Genomic DNA, 21,154 nt, shown 5'->3' with positions numbered 1-21,154 from the left:
AAAAACACACAGGAGCCACATGTTCTACAAGCAGTTCATCCCAATTGTCCTTCCCTTTCACTTCTTGCATTTCTAATGTGTTTGTAATGACTGTAATCTGCAGCTATTGTTCAGGCTGAACTCCATTTTAGAGATTGCAGTGAGTGTACTCTGGAAGACATTGGAGAGAAGGCCTGTGTGGACAGGAGCTGACAAATGATGCTTGTTCCTTTCCATTGCTAATTATAGCTTTATATTTCGAGCAGCCAGCTGCCGTATAGTCTGTGGCGTATGAAGGTGAAATTCATCCCATCACTGGAGAAGATTGTGGAGAGCCTCTTTCACACTATGAAATAGTTCAGTTTAGGAACTTCCGTCACCAGTTCCGTCACTATATCGGCGAAACCCGGCTGTTATGTCTGGTTTTGCAGTTAAGAAATAACATGCGGACCCTTTTTTTGAGCAACCTAAGCTCTTTGTTGCAGTTTTATGGCAATTGAGAACATATATCGATTATATCTATTAAAAGTCACCATTTATCAAACAATATGGCTTAACTACGTGCAGACTTTTCAATAACTAAAACGTTAAGCCGCTTCACAGGCTGCCCTTCAAGGACGTTCCTGAAAGACAGAGACAGCTACTATCCAGAAGCTAATATGCAAAGTTAAAACAAAATAAAATAAAAGTATTTTAGTGGAGTTTCTGCTAATAAAAGTATAAAGCTTTAGTGTATATTTATTACCCTCCATTTCACAAAAAAATAAAAAATACTAATATAAATATAAGAAGCATACAAATAAGCACAAAGCTCTGTGTATCACAGAAAAGAAGATGCAAAAATTACTTGGATAATAAGAAGTGTATAGTCCTCAACAGGAAAAATGGCCCAGTCCTGAAGTGGTTAAAACAGCTTGCTTTAGTCAATATCGACATTCATTCTGGTGGACATAGTGGGGGAGATTTATTAAAACCTGTCCAGAGTTAAAGTTACTGAGTTACCCATAGAAACCAATCAGATCTCCTCTTTCATTTTTCAGAGACCTTTTAAAAAATTTAAGAAGAAATCTGATTGGTTGCTATGGGCAACTCAGCAACTTTTTCTCTGGACAGGTTTTGATAAATCTCCCCCAAAGTTTTTATTTTTTTAAAGGGAAACAGACAGCTGGATCACCCACTTGACCTTGAATATGCAGATGGATAGTGTGTGTGATCCTATATTGGTTTAACAGTTCTCGAGATATTAGACAGTTTTGTAATATGCAAACAGAGGGGAATTTGAAAAATTGGGGCAATGCCCTAGGCTGTCCCCTGGGCCTCATTTGCACCACCCTATTCATCAATTTGCACATCCTCCTCTTACCCATGTTTCCATGACCTGGCAGTCCTGGACCATGTGACTGTTCTGCTTTAGTGCTTCCGTGCATATGCCGAGGCCACAGTACACAGCACTTTGCACTGCGGCCATGGCCCATGTACGGTAGCGCTGCAGTAGAGTGGTCACATGGTCCGGGACTCCCACATCATGGAAATATGGGAGAGGAGGACATGCATATTAATGAATAGGGCGGCGCAAACGGTGCTCAAGGGATGGCCTGAGCATTGCACCAAGTCTTCAAACCTGCCTCCATTACACTTTTATAATTTGCACATTATAAAAAAAAATGTCTTTTTTTTTTCCCTTTTTTCTCAAAACTTACAGTATTTCATACCAGAACCAAAATAAATTTTAAACAAATGAAACCAAAGACATATTGCAGTTGTTTCTTTATTATGTTGCTTTGTAGATGGTTTTACAGCTTTTACAGATTGTTTAGAGACAAAAAAAAAGAACAAGGTTCCACAAATACATTATACCATGCCTGTCATTGCTGTCACTGCACAGAAGTAATGGCTATTTGGTCAGTCAATATACAAGGTGTTTGCAGGCACAGAGAAATAATGGCATCACTGTTCTCACAGTTACAAAAGCAGCTGTACAGTAGCATAGCAAGGACATCTGTATATACATGGATTACCAACATCCTGGTGCAAGTTTCTATTTATGTAAAAAAAAAAATGCATGGCTTGCCATGATTTATTGTTAACTTTTCTTAGAAACTTTCTGTAATGATAGGTAGGGAACATTGCAGCCCTGCTCTCACCCCAGCCACTGTGCCTACCTACTTAGATGATTGGCCCTAAATGGTGGCTCCCAACTTGACGACTGTCCCTTTACTGATTAACTTGCACAGAGAAGCAAGGGAAGGCCAGACAGGTCAGCATAATATTAAATGGGCAAGTAAAGTACAAAATCAGAACACAAAAGAGTAAACCAGAAAGCTAGGTTGGAACAAGGATAGCAACAAAGTACAAAATCAGAACCAGATGCAGAAACACAAAAAAAGCAAAGGTCAAATTGGGATTATAACATCAGATCCAAAATGACAGGCAACTGAGTCAAGGAATTTAGCTGAAGGCCAGAATCTAGGGATAGCAGAGTATTCAATAAAACTAATGAAGGCTGTAGACAGACCGATCATAGGAATCTGTGGCCAGCAGATGCCAGTTTAAGTACATACACTTTTAGGAAGCATGGTATGCCAGCCCCAGCTCTGAATGGACCTTTGTCCCAGCCTCCTGATTGGCCAGTAACCCCTGCCATGCCTCTCGTTCTCCTGAGAAACCCGTAGCACAGTGAAGATGATGGGTGTGGCAAAGGAGCCAAAACCAGGCTCAGTGTGGGATCAATGAAACGTAAGTCCTTGACAGTACCCCCCTGGGGCCTTAGGACCCTTAACAGCTGGAGAAGGTTTCTCAGTATAATTTCCATTGAATGTTTAAATCAATTTATCCATATGGTCTTCTCTGGACCATAGTCCTTCCAATAAACCAGATACTACAAGGCCCCCAGGACTTTCCTGCGGGCAAGGATTTGAGACCTCATACTCCAATTCCCCCTGAATGATCACTAGAGTTATGCAACATATTTCTTAACAATGACCCGTGAAATACATAGCGAATCCTAAATGAATCAGGCAACTAAGATGGCAGGATAGTGGATAAACCAAATATCCAAAGAGGAAAATAGCTTGGCACTGCAATGTAATGTAGTATATTCCCTCCAGCAGATATACTTCCCCCTATGTGCGGCAGCTGCTATACTTGCATATGGTGGGGCTCACTGTTAGCAACAGTAGTAGATACAAAGTTCCATGTGAAGAATAGGAAAACAGGGCAACTCACCATAGATGCTTCAACTTCTTTATTCTTGCAAACAAAGACACAGGACATTGTACATGGGTAAGTGCGGACGGACAATACAGAAAGAAGCAACGGGTGCCGTTTCACGCTATCCAATCGCTTCAGCTGGCCTTGTATCACTTCCTTAGAGACGTAGTTAAATAACCCCCAGTCTGGGTAGTCATAGTAATCATAGACAAACAAATTCGGGTTAGTTCAAAACCATCTCTAAAAACATGTGAATGAAGGAACATATAACAATACACTAAGCTCATTTTGTTCAATTAGTCCAAGTGGACCTGTTGCATCCAGTCTTATGATCCACCGGGCCTATTTCCTTTGCAACAAGGTATGCTTATCCACACCATCTCGGGCGCACGTCACTCTTTTCCAAGTGCTCCCTGATCCTGCGGAAAAGCAGTAGTTTTCTTTTTCCTATGTAATAGAAATTGCATGCACATACCAGGGCATACACAATGTGAGTAGATCGGCAAGTGATAAATTGGTTGATGTTTAGGTTATGTCCTCCTAATGTTATGGCTTTACATTGTGCGTTTAAATTGCAAAAAAGAACATGAGCCACATTTAAAGTTTCCAACCATCTTTTTTTTCACTTAACCAACTCAGGTTTTCTTTCTTATTGGCTTCAGATTTAAAAAAAAAATCTCTAATAGTTTTATTCTTTTTATATGTAATGATTGGTTTTGTATTTACCATGGGGCTTAAGTCTGTATCTGTTTGTAAAAAAATACCAATTATTAAAAATTATTAAAAACTAAAAAGAAAAAACTTAATGTTCTAGGCTCATGTTCACATTTGACAATACCCCCTTAAATAAAATAATAAAAAACACAATTTTACAAACAGATACAGGAAAGAGGCCAGGTGGATCATAAGACTGGATGCAACAGGTCTACTTGGACTAAATGAGCGAAATGAGCTTATTGTATTGTTATAATATGTTCCTTTGTTTGCATGTTTTTAGAGATGGTTTAAAACTAACACTAATTTATTTGTGTATTGTTACTATGACTACCCAGACTGGAGGTTATTTAACTAAGTCTCTAAGGAAGTGACGCAAGGCCAGCTGAAGCACTTGGATAGCGTGAAATGGCACCAGTCGCCTCTTAGAAGGATTTCTGTATTGTCCATCCACACGTGCCCATGTACATTGTCCTATGTCTTTGTTTGCCAGAATAAAGAAGTTGAAGCATCTATCGTGAGTTGCCCTGTTTTTCTATGCTTCATATGGAATAGTCGATGAACCACTTTGATAACTTTATACTGACCAATGTAATAAGGTGCAAGTTTTCCAGAAGGTACCCTGAGGTGTAAATTTTGTGTGTGGACAGAAATACCTTTTCACCAACAGAAAATGCCGGGGAAAAAACAGAACACTTTTTTTTAAGCCACTCTCTTTTGGGTCTCCTGGGAGTTACTCAGAATCGCTTAAACCTGAGCCCATGCTGTGCACAGATCTTTGACAATGACTTACACAGGATTTTATGAGTTAGAAGTAGATACTGAGGCTCAATGAGGGTGAAACCCATAATTACAAATGAAGGGGGACACATTAGTGGAACTATGGTCATGGTTCTTATGTCAATTGAGAACTAGATGTGACACCCAATTAGACTACCGATCACAAAAAAAACATCTTCAATACTCCTCTAAGAACTGATTCAAGTGTTCTATCTGGCCATTGGTTTCATGGGGGAAAGTAGGAGAGAATGACATAGCAATATTCAATCTCCAAAATTGCACACCTCTATCCAAAACAATATTTTCTGGAATATTGGGTAGATGTACAATATGATTAACAAGCAGAGAAGCCAATTTTTTTTTATAACTCGGCAAAATGACATACTTTCCTAAATCTGTTGACCCCCCCCCCCCCCCCCAGACCACTGTCTTCCCTTGTGACATTGGCAAATCCATAATAAAATCCATTGAGACTGTACCACCAGTAATATCTGGAAATTAACCAATTTTGTGCCAGTATTTTTCAGATGGCTAGACAAAAATGAATATTGAAATTATTCCAAAAGCCATAGACGAAACTGCCTGAGATCAAACAATTTGCCTTGGGAAAGATTATCTGGTGACAAATCTTGGTAAGCCTTTATGTCTGAGGTGAGGTCAAAACTAAATGCAAAAATGGCAATTCTAGGTGGCAAAAAAATGTCAGGTATGGACTGAAGAACTATTACAGAAACTATGAGATAAGGAACGTGGACAGGTAAGTTGCTGACACTTTCATACAATTACACTTTAACATTGGCTAAAAAGTCCTGTGGCAGCTTTCAACAAAGGTAATTGTTAGTGCTCCTTATTGGAAATATGGACTTTGGGTTCGGCAGCATCTACAATCCTGGTAAGCCATCTTTATTTACTGTAAACTAATTAACTAGTAAAAGGAAGCCTTTGGCTCTTCAGGCCAGCGGAACTAGAATACAAGTATGGATGGACCAGCCTGTTAATGTGTTCTAATTCAATGACATTCTTATACGGTTCTGGCCTGATCATTTTCACAAGGACTAATGCATTATGTGGTATAGTTTGCATATCCTGCAGCTCTTCTAAATCAAGTAGTTAAGAAAGAACTTATCAGAATATGTTGTACTGGCATTTACTCCATTCTTTAAAGTGAACTTATCACTTGCTGCCTAACCCACAAGCCCTGGCAGCTTCTCCCTTTACTCAAACAGGTAGCAATCTTTCAAGGCCTCTGGGGACCGCCCTGTTTACTTGTGGTTCAGGCAGCATGAAAGCGAAAACAGGTTCCCTGTTATTGTTATGTAAAAATCCCTATTTGAGGCACACAGATCAACCTTAGGTAATGCAGCCTAACTGTACAGATTTCCCATTTTTTAACAGTGTACGATATCGAAAAGTGTGCATTTGGATTTTAAACCTCTTGCTTTTTTTTCTTCTTTTTTACTTATTTGTCAACATACCCTATCAGCGAGGTCTAGCTGGTTTGATTTTATGAGCCACAATGAAGGCTAGCTGCCATTTAGGAGCCTCAGTCATGGAAGCATCCACCACATATCTAAAATAAACTATATATTCAGGAGCCACATAAGAAAGACCTGCAAGCTACATGTGGCTACTCTCGGTGTAGAAGGTATACAGATACAAATGGTTTAAAGAATGAAAATCTATTTTAAGACTGCAACCGTCTCACCGTGAAGGTCATCTTGTTAATTGAGTCAATTATTCATGTGTGAATCCACAAACTATCAATCTGATAAAATTGTCCATAGGTTGTTGGAAAGGTCAAGGAATACTCAATTTCTGCGTTTATTTAGGTTGACATACCGTCACTACAATTTGCTGACAAGAATTGTGTGTAGACAACCAATTTAAGAGCCTAAGTTATAACTGGAGCATAAGGCACTTTCAGTCTGGGTCATACCCTTGATCCTAATTTAATAGGGTTCATGTGATTATAAAACCATGTATGCTTTCTTCCAAGAACAGAGCCACACTTGTCAAAAGACTGTGGCACTGCAGCTCAGCACTGGTATAGGAAAAGAGTTCCAATACCACACAGTCTTACGAAAAAGTGCAATAATCTTTTTGAAAAAGTGGCCATGTTTTTGTTAGCTCGCATCATCCATGTCTAGTTGCCTGTCCATAGATGTGTGCGTATTTTATTTATTTTTTTTTAAAGCCCCCATACCCCTTTTTGGTGACATGAGTTTTGGCACCTCATAGGCCAATGCATGCATAGACATAGTTAAACTGGGTGCTCAGGTTGACGCTCTGTTAACATCTGTTCTCTCCATTAAGAACTGAAGAGTGGTGAAGGTCTAGTTGACAGATAATACCCCCATCAGCATATTGTAAAATGTAGGGAAATAAAAAGAGAAAGCCTAGTTTGCCCCTAGTGAAGCCTGTCAGGGATAGTCAGGCATATGTAAAAAAAAATTGGGTGTAAATAGTTGCCCTTACCAAATGGCAACGATTTACACCCAGTAGCATGTGGAAAGAACTTGTCTGGTGAGCAGCCTCAGGATGGACCTGGTCTGGGGATCCTCATGTTTGGTAAATGTGCAGAAAATACAAAAGTTATCCTGTATCTTGGCGCATCACTGGGACCCAGATATAGGTTAAGGTAGATTAATAGAAACAACACATTTCGACCCTGGACTAAGGTGTTCATCAGATTAACCTGATGAAGACCCTTGTCCAGTGTCGAAACACGTTGTTTCTTTTAATAAATCTAACTTAACCTATACCTTGGTCTGAGTGATGCACCAAGATACAGGATAACTTTTGTATTTTCTGCTCATCAGCATATTGGGAACCAAAACTAACGCCACCAAGAGCTGTGGAGTAGAGGGATCTACAAAATAATCTGTGCGCTGACATCTAGACATGGATGAGAGAGCTGAATTTTTTTAAAGACACCACAGGTCCTAACCTAATAGATTACTTTGCCTGAATTAGCATTTTAATTCTATTAAAGTGTGGAAGGGGAAGCTACTAGACATCTCAAGTGCCACACATCTTAGGAAAAACAATAGAAATGGACATAAAAATCCAAATACAGAACTGTCAGATATATTTCACACCCTACATTAGTGGTCTTAAACTGTGGGTCTCCAGATGTTGCAGAACTTTAACTCCCAGCATGCCCGGACAGCCAAAGGCCATCCGGTCATGCTGGGAGTTGAAGTTTTGCAACATCTGGAGGGCCACAGTTTCAGACCACTGCCCTACATGGAAGCCTCCTTAGACATTAGACTACAACTTTATCCTGCTGACGTTAGCTGGACCTGCCAAACATAACTTATGAGTAACTTACATGTTACATTTTAAAAGGCTCTGATGTCTAATGGAAAAATTAGACCGTAAAAAAAAAAAAAAAAAAATTAAAAGGTTTACAAAGAACATTTTTACCATCTCCGGTCTAATGCTTTTGGCCGATGAACAAATTGTACTATATAAATAAAGATGGCAGATCCTGTCTGACAGCAAACAGGTCTGTAAGTTGGGCAGCTCAGCCCAGTTCCCAGGGTGTGTCTAGGAATATTTCTACCGACACTCACAGTATAGTGGATTAAATTAGAAAGGAACTATGTAATCTCTGCTCTTTGGTATTTTGTGCCACTTACATGAGCTCAGCTCACATGGTTTTTCTTTTTTTAGTGTACAGGATACCAAGGCAGAATAGCTCTTAACCTACAGAGAAAAGAGCTCACTTTGATTTTGGCAAAAATACAATCACTTAACCTGACCCCTTTGAGCAACTAATCTGTTTTGAAGGACACTGTATATTGATCTTACACTTAAGGACAAAGCAACAATCAAGATTGCTTAGTGACAAGGCCCATGGGCTTTCTAATGCATCTGGAACACATATCCATGGCTAGTTCCATTATTTGTCCAAGGGGAGATACCATTAGGCAAGCATTTGCTCCCTGCCATTCACCTTCATTGGTAATACGATTCCAATCTGAAACAATACTCACAAATGTACCATGACACTTCCATTGCCAGAACAATGTCAAGAATTAAGCAAGTGAATAAACCACAAAATGATAAATACATACTTGATATATTAGACTCCACTGTAACTGTTTTGGCTCTGTAACAGATGGAGATATCTCTATATTATACTTTAAATATGTGAGCGAAAATCCAGTGGTACCAGCAATAATATAATGCCATACAGCTCTACTCAGTAAGCAGATTCAGCAGCTTTAGCCACAAAATGATTTAGGAGAATGGCATGATATGGTGGTTTCTTCTAGTAAGGCTAAGTGGCAATAATTCTTTACATCTTCTCTATAAGGTGCTCTTTGTGTCTATAAGTGATCTGCATAGATTTCCTATCTAGACATGGCTTTCGTATATAATGCATGTAGTAGGGTTATTAGCTGGAGGTTCACTTGGCTCAGGAGTGTCCACAGATGTTTTTGATGTAGAATCTTCTTTCACAAAAGACTGTATGCTGTCCTGAGAGTCTGTATCTAGACACGATTTCTTTGTCATTGGATGAACTGAGACTGTAATGGCAATTTGCCGAGGAGGTTCATGAAGAGAGGAGGCATCCGAATCCGCCATTGGAGAATCACTCCTTTGTAAAGCATTAGGAATGGTGAACACGTCATCCACATCACAAACTTCCTGACCAACCGCACCCTGTCGTACAAATGTATGTGCTTGTTCTTCCATACCGACCACTTCCATGATCTCTTCCATTATGATCCTACAGTTCATAATAAGTGGCGGCAAGGGTACGCTCCTAGCCAGTTCTTCAATATATCGGGCAAATTCCATTGTTTTAAACTGAGTAACTTTGGCAAGTTCGAGTGTTTTGGCAGATGTGATAATAGGTATTCTCTTTGCAATCTCAAAAGCTTTTTGCAATTTTTCTGGTCCCTCTGTCCTAAAGAAATCATTTATGGCTTTCTCAGTCTTCTTTATATGGCTGCTCATCATGCACAATCGTGTTATATTCAACACCATCACAATAGTAAAAGCCACCAGACAGACTATCATGTAATAAATGCCCATGTCCCCAGAGGTAAAGACAACCCGCAGTGTAACTGTATTATTCACAGTGCCATAAGAGTTAGTAGCGACACACGTGTACTTTCCTCGGTCTTCAAATGACACAGTAGTTATATTTAATAGTCCACTATCAAGAATCCACAATTTTCCTTCTGAAATAAAAAAAAAAAGAAAAACACACACATTAGTTTGTAGTTGCATTACCTGTCCTAAAGTTGTGTAAAAGTTCCCAGCAAATTCTCAAGTCTAAACAGTACGTCGCATGACCAGAAGTACCCAAAAACAAGGTGGCAAAGCTTCTATGGTGCTGGATGACCTCACATAGAGCAAGCTGGTCACAAGATCAAAACTATTTAACGTAAATTCCAATGAGTAACCCTCATATTATAGGCATTATAGGGCTGCAACAATTATTCAATATTGAGGAAAATGTGAATCCGTTGTCATAGAGGGAGAAAAAAACTCTTAGTTAGCAAGAGTAGCTTTTGAAGTTATAAGAATGTATTTGAAACGAAATGTGTCATCAGAAATGACATTGTTTAAACCAAGTTTTTATGTGAAACATATCAAGAATTATTGACGATTTGTTTGTAATTTTTCATTTTTTTAATGGGCCATGTCATTTGCAAAACATTTATGTAATGTAGATAAGCACATTAAATGTACATATATATTGTAATATATATTGATTAAAAAATGTGTATATTTTTGGGTGAAAAAAAATGCTCCATACTTCTTACCACTAGCGGTCTCTCCACTGTCAAAAACTGTCCCTGAAGCTATTGTCTTTGTGACAAAACACAGGAAGTGTGGGAGAGACAAGAAGGCTCTGTACATGATCCCAGCTTGTGGATAAGCCTGCCCTGGGAGCTGGGGGTGTGTCAGAGAACCTCAGTATACAGAGCAGTCAGTTGTCAGCTCTGAGGGGTGAGGAAGTTTCCACATGAGATTTGAGGGCAAGTGTCATGCTTGCCTAACTGCAGACAGTGTGAGCAACATAAACAAGGGAATTAGGATTCATATAAAAAGGACTAAAGTGTACCTGTCATCAACAAAAACTTTTTATATAATGCAGATAATACCATTATAAGTATATTTGTAATATACATTGGTTAAAAAAATGTGTGTATTTTTGTCCCTACAGCAATTGTCTGTGTGTCTCTATGAGGAGTCCAAATACAGGAAGTGAGGGTGGACAAGCCGGGCTATATGCACTGAGGACAAGCAGGGTTCTGTGCACTAGGCTCTATGACCTGCCCCTGGCTCACACAGAAGGATCATTGACAAGCCAGGAGCCCGCACAGAGCCCTGCTAGTCCTGCCCTCACTTCCTGTATTTGGACTCTTCATAGAGACCCACAGACAATAGCTGCAGGGGCAGCATTATTTAACAAAAAAAATACACATTTTCTAATCAATGTATATTACAAATATACATATAATGGTATTATCTGTATTACATAAAAAATTTTGTTGACGGCAGGTACACACTGGATATATTTAGAATATTTTTATATACATTAGAAAACTTCTCAGGACACCTCTCCAGTAAGTGTGGGTACAGGTGGTATCATGAAGTTCTCAAAGCACCTGGAAATCTCTGCATGATGGACCTTCAGGTAGGACATTGTGGTGTAAGGGTAGGAAATCCAATTTAACTGTCTCTTTTAGTAATAACACTAATATTTCAGAGGAAAAATAAATCTTACAATGATCACAGTACATGACGAACTTTAAATAGTTCAGACATGCATTGCATTTTACACACACACACACACACACACACACACACACACACACACACCAGAATATGCTGGAAGAATGCAGCTGCTGTACTTGAATCTGAAAACAGGACCACTGTTCCAATTTCCTGAGAACACTATCTGAATAACAGGAAATAACCCCCGAACAGGTTGTGCTAATGTTTAGTCTTGGTAGCAGTAGAGCTACTGTGGAGATTGAAATCATATTATAGTAACTTAATATGGTTATACACTAAAAGCTCTAAAATATACACTAGTCTGACAGTTTCCTATGCACAAACTTCCCATCCAGTGATCCTTTTGAAGTTCAAGGAAGATGACTTCCTCACTGAAGTGGCTAATATTGTGGAACAATAGCTTTAAAACAGTGGGGGGGGGGGGGGGGGGGTAAGGGGGTGTATTTGAATATGCATTTACAATATGCAGGTTTTTGGCATAAAAAGTGGCTAATTTTTTTTGCAATGTTTAAAAAGTTGTCAGTGCATTAAAGGGATATTACTGTGCGGAACATGGCCAGTACTGCAGTGGCAGATTTGTTAATTGTCCGACCGCTGGGACCCCCCATAGTATCCAGAATGGGGCTCCGGCTCTCAGAGAGTGCATGCTACTGAATAATAATTTCTATGGAAGAACCAAAGATAACCACAATCAGACACTTGTCCCCTATCCACAGAAAATGTGTATTTTACCAAACTTTGTGTAATATACAGAGCCTAGGATTTTTAAAGCATTATCTGGAGGACAGGCCATTAATATCAGCTAATGTCCAACTCCCAGCACCCCCATTATCAGCTGAAGGAGTCACAGCGTTCATCAGAGCGCCTCAAGCTCATCAATGTTTGCTGCAGCTTTTCCCTATTCATATGAATGGGACAACTCTGTAGTACCTTGCACAGCTGTTACTAAAAGTACAGCATTACCATTTTAGATGGGACTTCTTGATGGCATATTTTATTACATTTTTGCGGAGGTGACGTGATTAATATTTCTTCCACATGCGGCTATACCTATATTTTTTACATGTTTTTATTTGGAAAATAGGGGTGAATTGAATTTTTATTATGGGATGGATTTATTTCAATTTTTTGTACAAGCTATTTATTATTTCAATATTTAGTCCCCCTAGGGAACTTGAATGAGCAATTATTTGATTGATCATATAGATCATTGCATGAGTTATCTACTGTATTAATCCATTAGATATGTGCTCTATTGGTAGAGCCTGCCATAGTCAGAGTATATTAATAGCAGATACTTGGCAGCCACAGAAGCCTAACAAAGGCCTTGGGCTGCCATAACAACGAATCAGCGCAGTCGACCCAAGCCACTGCACCACCAATAAAATTTATAAGGCCATTTAAAAGGCACTGTCAACTTTGACAGCTGCATTTATATAGTTAAATAGTCTGCATCATAGATTGCTTCATTAGCGTCAGCCCCCAAATGCTCAAAGTAGCTGGAACCCATCGGGTTTGGAGTGGGCTTGAGTTCTGACCCCCTGCATGAAAATGAACTGTAATGGGATTTAAGGGGTTATCCGGGCAGCAAGGTTATTATGCATTTGTCCAGGGAGTGGGAAGTTATAAAAAAACAAACACACACACACTTACCCTCCTTGCTCCTGTGCTGCTACCGATATTATAGGGCTCCGTTCCCTGCAATGTGCAATCAGTATGATTGCTTCTGCCATAAAAGTGTCTTCGGTGAGTCCTTCACTATGTGTACAAGTGCTGGTACGGTTACTACTCCTGCTAACTGGAAGAGTCCTACCAGCCAATTGTTCAATGCTTAGTGTGTAGGCAACATGTGCATCCTAATCTTGGCCTCCTCTACGTTTTTCAGTTTTCATTTTCGAGTTTTGAAAATTGTAATACAGGACATAAGAAAGGCAAAAAATATTATCTTATGTGAGGTTTTTATTTGTTCTTTTAATTTTGAAGCTACAGTCAGCCAAAATTGTTGAAGCTGCTGAATGGCCAGAAGAAACAGGTTGCAATAATGGAGCTGGAGGAGATCATCTTTAGTATTCCATGTTACCTGAATGCCCAAAAGTAAGATCATCACTCTGAGGAGAAAATTACACTTACTGAATGGCTGCTTTGATATCTGATTCAGCTTTTGTGTTAGGAACTATTTCAGCTACATAATATAAAGCACATGATCCAACGATAGCTCTATTGTGTTAAAGGCTTTGAAGGGATTCACTTTCAGGCATAAAAGAACATAATATTAAAGACTCTGTTAAAATTAAATTAAAAAGTTGCTTAAAGCGCAACTGTCATGGAAATTATACCCCCCCAGACTAATAATATGATAGTATAGATTATGATACGTGTAATTCAGCTGTACTTTTGGCTGCTGTTTATCGCTCTTTATCAGCCAGAAAATAGTTTTATCGTGGGGTCAGCAACAGTCGGGTAGGCGTGGCTGGGGATCGTAATGCCCCACCTCCACCACGCCTATCCCCTGTAAGTGAGCGCTGGACCACTGTGTGATTGACACACAGGTCCCCACCCCCCGATGTCCATGATGTGCGGGCCGGCGTGACTCCACTGAGCCTATACATATAATGTGCACCTTAATGTTATATGATATACAGTGCCCGTACTCCTCTTCTTTCTTCTCATGGTGCTGAAGACGCGCTGCTTTTGCTTTCACTATAGGCAGTGAGCTCGCTCCTTGCCTCTAGCACTGCGCAGACGCACTGAGCTGGCGGCAGACAACGGGAATGAGCTCTCTGCCTATAGTGAAAGTAGAAGCAGCGCGGCCCCGGCACCATGAGAAGAAAGAAGAGGAGTACGGGCACTGTATATCATATAACATAAAGGTGCACATTATATGTATAGGCTCAGTGGAGTCACGTCGGCCCGCACATCATGGACATCGAGGGGTGGGGACCTGTGTGTCAATCACGCAGTGGTCCAGCGCTCACTTACAGGGGATAGGCGTGGCGGAGGTGGGGCATTACGATCCCCAGCCACGCCTACCCGACTGTTGCTGACCCCATGATAAAACTATTTTCCTGCTGATAAAGAGTGATAAACAGCAGCCAAAAGTACAGCTACATTACACGTATCATCATCTATACTATCATGTTATTAGTCTGGGGGGTATAATTTCCATGACAGTTGCGCTTTAAGGGTAAATTCACATGGCAGAATGGTTGCAGAAATTTCTGTGACTGTTCACTTTCATGAAAGAGGTTTTGGCTACTTTTTTGCTTTATTCATGGATTAATAAATACTTACTCGCTACTTGCAAAATGAAGTTTAGTGACATCTCATGAACTCATACGAGTAGCTGATGCCACCAGCTATTGCTGTTAATCCAACGGACCAATATTTAAAGGGATTTTCCCACTAAAACAATGCATCACAAATCCAAAGGACCCCAATGATCTAGAATAGAGATGAGTGAACTTACAGTAAAATTCGATTCGTCACGAACTTCTCGGCTCGGCAGTTCCTGACTTATCCTGCATAAATTAGTTCAGCTTTCAGGTGCTCCGGTGGGCTGGAAAAGGTGGATACAGAAAGAGTCTCCTAGGACTGTATCCACCTTTTCCAGCCCACGAGAGCACCTGAAAGCTGAACTCATTTATGCAGACTAAAGTGACAAATCTAATTTATGTAAGTTTGCTCATCTCTAATCTAGAAACTGTGATCCTCAATTTCCCCGAGTGAATGAAATGGGAGAACTCACTCAACAATTTTTGCCAGTCCCATAGCAGTGAATGTAGCAGCTGCCACGCAAGTGCACTGCCATTCCATTCTCACAGGGACCAACATTCTTGAGATCACAGGGGATCCCAGTGATCAGACCCCCAGTCATTACAAAGGATTTAACTATCTAGTGGGAAAACGATTTAAATCTAGCCACAAACTTTAGATCTGTGTCGCCTGAATCTGCCGATTTTGCCAGGACCCAATGACTACCTAATGCAGATAGTGGTCACCTGACAGCAGATGTTGAGTGAAAGTAGGATTGGGTATGCTGCCAAATCCTTTTGTTCACTAGCAGATAAACTGCAGGAGTCTGGCAGCAGCTTTCTCCATATTCCCCAAACAGAACACATACAGTGAAGGGGAGTTCTCAAAACAAAGCTGTTGACCAAATGTCAATATATGTATCTAAATAATGAGCTGTATAAAAGGACATTGGGGAAGATTTATCAAAACCTGTGCAAAGAAAAGTTGTCCAGTTGCCCATAGCAACCATTCAGATCACTTCATTCATTTTTAACAGGGCCTCTTCAAAATCAAAGAAGCAATCTGATTGGTTGCTATGGGCAACTAGGCAACTTTTCCTCTGGACAGGTTTTGATAAATCTCCCCCATTGTATACAGTTTTAATTACTGAAACATGAATCTATAGTATCTTTACATTTTACACATTTCTTATCATTGGAATTTACCATTTTCTTTTCGTAGATACTCCTTGGAATGATACCACTGGAAATGGGGATCAGGGTTGCCTTCAATATTGCAGTGAATGATCACGCTGTTTCCTTCTTTCACAATGATGTGATCTACCCTAGATGTGATCACAGGTAGTGATTCCAATACTGCTTCGGAACCATTGGAAGTGTGATTATTGGTCTCCTCCGAGTGTATTGCTGTAGCCAGTGAAAACAGAAGGAAAACAAGTAATGTTGGGCACCAGAAAAAGTTGGAGCTACTCATATTTTCCTTGAATAAATGTTTGAGCAAGCGTAGGAGGCAGGAGCATGGTTGCCCCATCAGGACGCCAAACCTGCAAAACAAAAAGATTCATTTTTATGATTATTTATAATAAATAATAATTATTTCATATGTCACAAAAAACTCAAAATTTATAAAATGGCATATTAATAAACCTTAACTATTGATGACAAAGTCCAAAGACTAAATGGGCTAAAATAAACACTCCCTATAAAACTGATGCTAATAATCCTAGTACAGGGCTTGAGGCATTCTCTCTTTTTAAATAAATAAAATAAAAAAGGAGCCCTTAGCGGCCGTTTGTAACGGAGCCGTACACAGTGTGAAACTGTTCCTTTAACATACAGTCTGAACTACTTATACAGTGTTCTATCATAAGAACAGGCGAGTGCTTTTAGTAAGGGACTTTACTATTCGTGTATATGAAGTGCGGCCAAACAAGAGGATGATTTTCATTTTGTTTGTGCCAAAGTTTGTACCATTGTTTTTTATTTCACATTTTTGTCATGGTAAAAAACACCAGAAAAGTGGTACATACAGCATAATGTCAATGAAATATAAAGTTATTGTACAATACATATGCAGACATAGGTTTGGTTTTTGATGGTCTCCATGTACTTTAGTGGTAGAAAAATAAGAGATAACAAAACCCTCTCCAAAACACAAACTCTTTGGGAAGATTACTTTCTAATCCAAACTAGAATTCATGTGATGGATTTTAAGTCCAACATACATTATGCATGGTGGTCATTTTATTTTAAAAGCCAGACACAGACCATTTTTTAGAGAATGGTCTCCTTAAAAGGGGTTTCACTGTATATATATCCGAAGCAGGAGTTTCACTTTAAGACTTGAAAAAGGAAGCAACATGGTTAACTTTTCTTGATGTTGTCCTTAGTCCAGAGCCGCATTGAACTAGGGATGAGACATTACAAGAGTTTCTGGGTTTATCACTGAATGGGTAAATTCTAATACTGTATACTTTATGTTCCAATACTACAATATTTTAAAGGGGCACTCCTGTGGAATTTTTTTTAAATCAACTGGTGCCAGAAAGTTTAACAGATTTGTAAATTACTTCTATTAAAAAATCCTTCCAGTACTTATCAGCTGCTGTATGCTCCACAGGAAGTTCTTTTCTATCTGGAATTATTTTCAGTCTGACCACAGTGCTCTCTGCTGACACCTCTGTCAGAATCAGGAAGGGTCCAGAGCAGGAGAGTTTTGCTATGGGGATTTGTCTCAAACTGGTGGCCCTCCAGATGTTGCAAAACTTCAACTCAAAGCATGCCTGGACATGCCCAGAAAGCCGATGGCTGCAGCCAAAAACTGCCCGAGCATGCTGGAAGTTGAAGTTTTGCAACATCTGAAGGGCCACCAGTTTGAGATCCCTGCTCTAGAGGAAGACTTGGAGCAATGGGGGAGAAACCTGTCATGACATATGATGTAAATATTTACAGTCATGGCCGTAAATGTTGGCACCCCTGAAATTTTTCAAGAAAATGAAGTATTTCTCACAGAAAAGGATTGCAGTAACACATGTTTTGCTATACACATGTTTATTCCCTTTGTATGTATTGGGACTAAACCAAAAAAGGGAGGAAAAAAAGCAAATTGGACATAATGTCACATCAAACTCCAAAAATGGGCTGGAAAAAATTATTGGTTGCACATCCTTTGGAAAAAAAATAACTGAAATCAGTCGCTTCCTATAACCATCAATAAGCTTCTTTCACCTCTCAGCCAGAATGTTGGACCACTCTTCCTTTGCAAACTGCTCCAGGTCTCTCTTATTGGAAGGGCGCCTTTTCCCAACAACAATTTTAAGATCTCTCCACAGGTGTTCAATGGGATTTAGATCTGGACTCATTGCTGGCCACTTCAGAACTCTCCAGCGCTTTGTTGACATCCATTTCTAGGTGCTTTTCCATGTATGTTTGGGGTCATTGTACTACTTGGAGACCCAAGATCTCGGACGCAAACCCAGCTTTCTGACACTGGGCTGTACAGTGCCACCCAAAATCCGTTGGTAATCCCCAGATTTCATTATGCCTTGCACACATTAAAAGGCACCCAGTGCCAGAGGCAGCAAAACAACCCCAAAACATCATTGAACCTCCACCATATTTCACTGTAGGTACTGTGTTCTTTTCTTTGTAGGCCTCATTCCTTTTTCGGTAAACAGTAGAATGATGTGCTTTACCAAAAAGCTCTATCTTGGTCTCATCTCTCCACAAGACGTTTTCCCAGAAGGATTTTGGCTTACTCAAGTTCATTTTGGCAAAATGTAGTCTTGCTTTTTTATGTCTCTGTGTCAGCAGTGGGGTCCTCCTGGGTCTCCTACCATAGCGTTTCATTTCATTTAAATGTCTTCGGATAGTTCGCGCTGACACTGATGCTCCCTCAGTCTGCAGGACAGCTTGAATATCTTTGGAACTTGTTTGGGGCCGCTTATCCACCATCCGGACTATCCTGCATTGACACCTTTCATCAATTTTTCTCTTCCATCCACGCCCAGGGAGATTAGCTACAGTGCCATGGGTTGCAAACTTCTTAATAATGTTGCGCACTGTGGACAAAGGCAAATCTAGATCTCTGAAGATGGACTTGTAACGTTGAGATGGTTAATTTTTTTCCACAATTTTGGTTCTCAAGTCCTCAGACAGTTCTCTTCTCCTCCATGCTTAGGCTGCTTTCACACTATAAAAATTCATCCGTTACAAACGTCCGTTAGAAAAGCCCTGGTAAACAGCCGTTAAAGAATCCCATTAAAGTCTATGGGATTTTTTGATTATCCTTTATGACCCGTTATAGTCCGTCATGAATAACGGCCGTTAGTTGTGACGGAAGAAATAACGGCACATGCACTAATTTTTCTACCGTCACAAGAAACGGGTAAATTAACAGCCGTTATTTTTAACATTGAAGTCTATGGCTGATGGATGAGCCTTTATGTCATCCGTTTGCACACAGTTTATTATATCCGCTATTACTTCTGAACATGCTCAGAAGAGGTGACATCAGCAGACTCCTGCAGTGCTGAGGGTGGACTACTACTCCCATCATGGAACAGACTTGTTTCCATGATGGGAGTAGTAATTCCCTGGCTGCAGGAGTCTGCAGACAGCTGGGGAGGCTAGATTAGTGTTTGTACTACAACCCCCATCATGGAACAAAGTCTGTTCCATGATGGGGGCTGTAGTACATGGGCTGAGGGATTCATCGCACCGGGTTTCACTTCTGAGACTTGATGCGATCAAGCAGGGGAGCGGGCAGCATGCTTTGCAACCCTGCGATGTATCAGTGTGTTTTAACTTTCATTTTTGAATCCCCCGCGGGAAGCCCTGAATGGCCGATCAGGGCTCTCAGCGAGAGATTGAAAAATGAACTTTGAGAGTAGCAGGGGCCAAAGAGCACTGTGGGGGGCCAGATGGGCCAGATATATAGCGCTGCAGAGGGGGGGGGCAGACATATAGCCTATATATCTAACCCCCCCCGCAGCCAGCGCATTAAGTATGACCCCCACCTGCACATTAAATATATACCCCCCGCCGGCGCATGAAATATATATCCCCGCAGTGCATGTATATGTGCCCTCGCAGCTCTTCTATATACATATGCCCCTACCGCCGTATGAATGAAAAGTATCTCTATTAGCAGCGCATAGAGCCGGGAGCCGACACTATACGCTGCTAATAGAAATACCTTTCATTCATAAGGCAGCAGAGGTATATTTATTTATTTATATATTTATATTGCGCCTACAGATTCCGCAGCGCCTACAGATTCCGCAGGTATATGTATGTAGAAGCATTGGGGGGGCAGATGACGCTATATGTCTGCCCCCCCACAGCTCTTCTATATACACATGCCCCTGCCGCCGTATGAATGAAAAGTATTTCTATTAGCAGCGCATAGAGCCGGGAGCCGACACTATCCACTGCTAATAGAAATACCTTTCATTCATATGGCAGCAGAGGTATATGTATGTAGAAGCACTGGGGGGGGGGGGGGGGGCAGATAACCCTATATGTCTGCCCCCCACAGCTCTTCTATATACATATACCTCTGCTGCCATATGAATGTAAAGTATCTCTATTAGCAGCGCATAGAGCCGGGAGCCAACACTATGCGCTGCTAATAGAAATACTTTTCATTCATATGGCAGCAGAGGTATATGTATATAGAAAAGCTGCGAGGGCACATATACATGCGCTGCGGGGGTATATATTTAATGCGCCGGCGGGGGGGTATATATTTAATGCGCCAGCGGGTATATATTTAATGCGCAGGCGGGGGTCATAGCTAATGCGCTGCTGTGGGGCTAGATATATAGGCTATATGTCTGCCCCCCCCCCCTCTGTCTGCAGCGCTATATATCTGGCCCCCACATTGCTCTTTGGCCCCTGCTACTCTCAAAGTTCATTTTTCAATCTCTCGCTGAGGGCCCTGATCGGCCATTCAGGGCTCCCCACAGGGGATTCAAAAATGAAAGTTAAAACACACTGATACATCGCAGGGTTGCGGAGCATGCCGCCCGCTCCCCTGCTTAATAACTTTTGATCGCATCGGGTCTCAGAAGTGAAACCCGATGCGATCAATCCCTCAGCCCCCGTACTACAACCCCCATCATGGAACAGAGTCTGTTCCATGATGGGGGTAGTAGTACAAGCACTAATGTAGCCTCCCCAGCTGTCTGCAGACTCCTGCAGCCAGGGAATTACTACTCCCATCATGGAAACAAGTCTGTTTCATGATGGGAGCAGTAGTAGTCCCGGCTGTGGGAGTCTGTAGGCAGAGGTGTTTGGCCATACATGAGGGATAAGGGTAACAGATGAATATTTATTCAGCCGTTAGCACCCTTTATTTCATCCGTTATTAAACGTCCGTTTTTACAGAGAAAACGGACATTTAATAACGGATGAATGTTCATAGTGTGAAAGCAGCCTTAGTGTGACACACAATG

At 40.7% G+C, this 21,154-nt stretch overlaps 1 protein-coding gene across 6 annotated transcripts in view; it reads right to left on the bottom strand.

The window, feature by feature from the left end:
- Positions 1–1,733: 1,733 nt before the first annotated feature.
- The window catches only part of MFAP3L (microfibril associated protein 3 like), a 52,305-nt gene continuing 32,884 nt past the window's right edge, over positions 1,734–21,154 (bottom strand). For 5 of the 6 annotated variants that reach the window (XM_056560884.1, XM_056560892.1, XM_056560874.1 and 2 more), the window contains exons 2-3: positions 15,903–16,240; positions 1,734–9,878 (exon numbers count right to left, since the gene is read on the bottom strand). In XM_056560884.1, the coding sequence (XP_056416859.1) occupies positions 9,046–9,878; positions 15,903–16,227 (1,158 nt within the window). In that variant the 5' untranslated portion in view covers positions 16,228–16,240 and the 3' untranslated portion in view covers positions 1,734–9,045. Of the gene's footprint in view, positions 9,879–15,902; positions 16,241–17,291; positions 17,410–21,154 lie in introns of those variants that run through there. The other variant, XM_056560903.1, reaches the window with a different exon arrangement.

This window comes from Hyla sarda, chromosome 1 (assembly GCF_029499605.1).
Source record: "Hyla sarda isolate aHylSar1 chromosome 1, aHylSar1.hap1, whole genome shotgun sequence".
Lineage (NCBI taxonomy): Eukaryota > Metazoa > Chordata > Amphibia > Anura > Hylidae > Hyla > Hyla sarda.
The sequence above is the reverse complement of the archived record's forward strand: the minus strand, read 5'-3'. Positions and strand labels throughout refer to the sequence as shown.